Below are 2500 nucleotides of genomic sequence, written 5' to 3' on the forward strand. Positions count from 1 at the left end.
AAGACATCGAAGTTGGGATCGTGACGAAAAGCGATCCCAGCTTTCGGCTGCTGTCTGAACAGGAGATCGAGGCGCACTTGACGGCCATCGCCGAGCAAGACTAAAAGTGGAAACTTCGCCGATTTGGCGCCAAATTCGCTCGTCTTTCGTTTAATTTGCACCAATTTCCATTTTATTTCCATTTTATTTCCTTTTATTCGTTCAGTTCGCTCCATTTCGATTCAATTGCGCCAAAAAACGCCCAAAATCCGCAAAAATTGAACGAAAGCCGCGCGCCTGCGTGCGCGCAGCTGCGGTGTACAGACACCTCAACAGCCAAACCCCGAAATCAGTTTCCCGGTGGACCAGAAGTCCACAAAAGAATAAAAAATCAATTATTAATGAATTAATTAATTAATTAATTAATTAATTAATTAAATTAATTAAATTAATTAATTAATTGACATGCGGCGGCGCAGACGCAGCGGCGCCCGCCGAGCTGTGTCTGTACACCCCAATTTACCCAAAACGCGAACTGCAACAAATAAGGGCCGCAACGAGCAGCAGCAGCAGCAACGAGCAGCAGCAGCAGCAACGAGCAGCAGCAGCAGCGGCAAGCAGCAGCAGCAGCAGCAGTCTACTATTTCCCTGCAGGGAGCAAGAGATGTAGAGTTAGAAGTAAACACCAATTTAGGGTTTGGAGTATTCGCCAGACTAGGCGGCTGAGGTGTACAGACACTGTCTGCCAAACCCTCTCTCAAACAGCAAAGTCTAGACCAAAAGACAATGGGGGGCCCCCCGGGTCTCTGTGCCCCTTGGGGGCCCCCTATTGCCCCTTGGGGGGCCCCAGGGGGCCCCCCAGGGGGGCCCCAGGGGGCCCCCCAGGGGGGCCCCAGGGGACCTCCCAGGGGGGGCCCCACGGAGGGGCCCCCGCCAGCAGCATGAGCAGCGCCTGCAGAAGCTCGGAGCTGCAGCAGTCTCAGGGAAACCCCTCAAGGGGCCCCCCAGGGGGGCCCCCGGGGAGCCCCTTGGGGGCCCCCCTGGGTCTCTGTGCCCCTTGGGGGCCCCCTATTGCCCCTTGGGGGCCCCCCTGGGTCTCTGTGCCCCTGGGGGGCCCCCTATTGCCTCTTGGGGGCCCCCCAGGCCCTCTGCGTTCCTTGGGGGGCCCCTATTGTCTCTTGGGGCCCCCTATAATGTTTGGGGGGCCCCCCATTGTCTGTTGGGGCCCCCCGAGTCCCCAGAAAGTCCCATGAGGGGCCCCCTAGAAGGGGGCCCCCTGGGCCACCGTGGGGGCCCCCGTAAACTCCTGGGGGCCCCTTTGGGGCCCCTTTTGGGGCCCCCCGGTGGGCCCTCAGCTGCCTTTGGGGGCCCCTTTGGGGGCCCCTGGGGGCCCCTGGGGGGCCCCTGGGGGGCCCCCAAAGACGGCCAACTTGGCATTTAAAGCGCTGCTCACTACTGCCTACTTGGGGGCCCCCCGGGGCCCCCAAAGAAGCAACAAGGGGCCCCCCGAGTACCCAAAAGGCCCCTCAAAAAGCCCTCAACAAAACCCACCTCCAGGGGCCCCCTCTCAATTTGGGGGCCCCCATCAGGGGGCCCTCGTTCAAGGAACCCCCGAGGCAAGGTCCAGGGGCCCCCAGGGGCCCTCCCCAAGTACGGGGGCCCCCCAGGGGCCCCCTCAACGCCCAGGAGGCCCCCCGAGGCCCCCCGGGGCCCCCCGAGGCCCCCCGGGGTCCCCCGAGGCCCCCCTGGGGCCCCCTGGGGCCCCCCGAGGCCCCCCTGGGGCCCCCTGGGGCCCCCTGGGGCCCCCTGGGGCCCCCCGGGGCCCCTTGGGGCCCCCTGGGAGTCTATTTGGGGGAGTCTTGGGTTTGGAGGAGCTGGTGGTAGGCGCGTTTGATGGTGTTGAGGTTTTGGGCGAAGTCTTGCATGTCGTTGCTGGGGAGTTGGCGGACTTTGGGGGCCCCGAAGGCCTCCGTGGCCTCGTCGAAAAGGACTTGGAAAATTTCGGCTTGCAAGTTTTGTTGGATTTTGGCCTGGGGGTAAAGGCGGGCCTGGAGGCGGTCATAAAGGACTTCTGTGTTGGCTCTCAGGACAAAAACGAGAGAAAACCAACTTTTCTGCATGCAGCAGCAGCTGTGGAAGTCCACCACGAGGCCCCCGGGGGCCCCCGGGGCCCCCAAAAGCTCAAACAGCCGCTGGCCCAGCAGCTCTTCGTCGAAGACGCTGCAGTCCAGTTCCGAGTCCCACGCGGTGTACAGACACTCCGACTTTATCAACTCCCCCACGTTCAAGTGCTCCAGGCCCAGCTCTTGCGCGAGCTGCGCGCTGAGGCTGCTTTTGCCGACCCCGGGGGTGCCGGTCACCAGGATGTTCGGCTTCCGCGCCATCGCGCCCGCCGCGGCCTTCTGCTCCTTATTTGTCTTTTTTTTCCTTTTTGAGTTTATTTTTTGTTTTATTTCCTTTTTTTTAACTCAGATTGCGAAAAAAACGGCGAAAAACGCCCCCAAACTAGCGACGCCGCCCA

The 2500-nt window shown here is 61.6% G+C and overlaps 3 protein-coding genes across 3 annotated transcripts in view; 1 reads left to right on the forward strand and 2 right to left on the reverse strand.

Annotated features, from left to right (window-relative positions):
- Nucleotides 1-104, forward strand: part of ENH_00033630 (proteasome subunit alpha type 6, putative) — a gene marked incomplete at both ends in the record, with an annotated part of 2554 nt that extends 2450 nt beyond the window's left edge. The window contains one exon of the mRNA XM_013580292.1: nt 1-104. This exon is cut by the window's left edge and continues 25 nt beyond it. Within this exon, the coding sequence (XP_013435746.1) occupies nt 1-104 (104 nt within the window).
- A 1719-nt stretch (nt 105-1823) lies between these two features.
- ENH_00033640 (UPF0101 protein CGI-137, putative) lies at nt 1824-2363 on the reverse strand (the record flags this gene model as incomplete). The annotated part of the gene is made up of 1 exon (XM_013580293.1): nt 1824-2363. The coding sequence occupies one exon, from the start codon at nt 2361-2363 to the stop codon at nt 1824-1826; it is 540 nt and encodes a 179-aa protein (XP_013435747.1).
- An 84-nt stretch (nt 2364-2447) lies between these two features.
- Nucleotides 2448-2500, reverse strand: part of ENH_00033650 (hypothetical protein) — a gene marked incomplete at both ends in the record, with an annotated part of 663 nt that continues 610 nt past the window's right edge. Inside the window, one exon of the mRNA XM_013580294.1 lies at nt 2448-2500. This exon is cut by the window's right edge and continues 610 nt beyond it. Within this exon, the coding sequence (XP_013435748.1) occupies nt 2448-2500 (53 nt within the window).

This window comes from Eimeria necatrix, genomic scaffold (genome assembly GCF_000499385.1).
Source record: "Eimeria necatrix Houghton genomic scaffold, Enh_scaff245, whole genome shotgun sequence".
Classification (NCBI taxonomy): domain Eukaryota; phylum Apicomplexa; class Conoidasida; order Eucoccidiorida; family Eimeriidae; genus Eimeria; species Eimeria necatrix.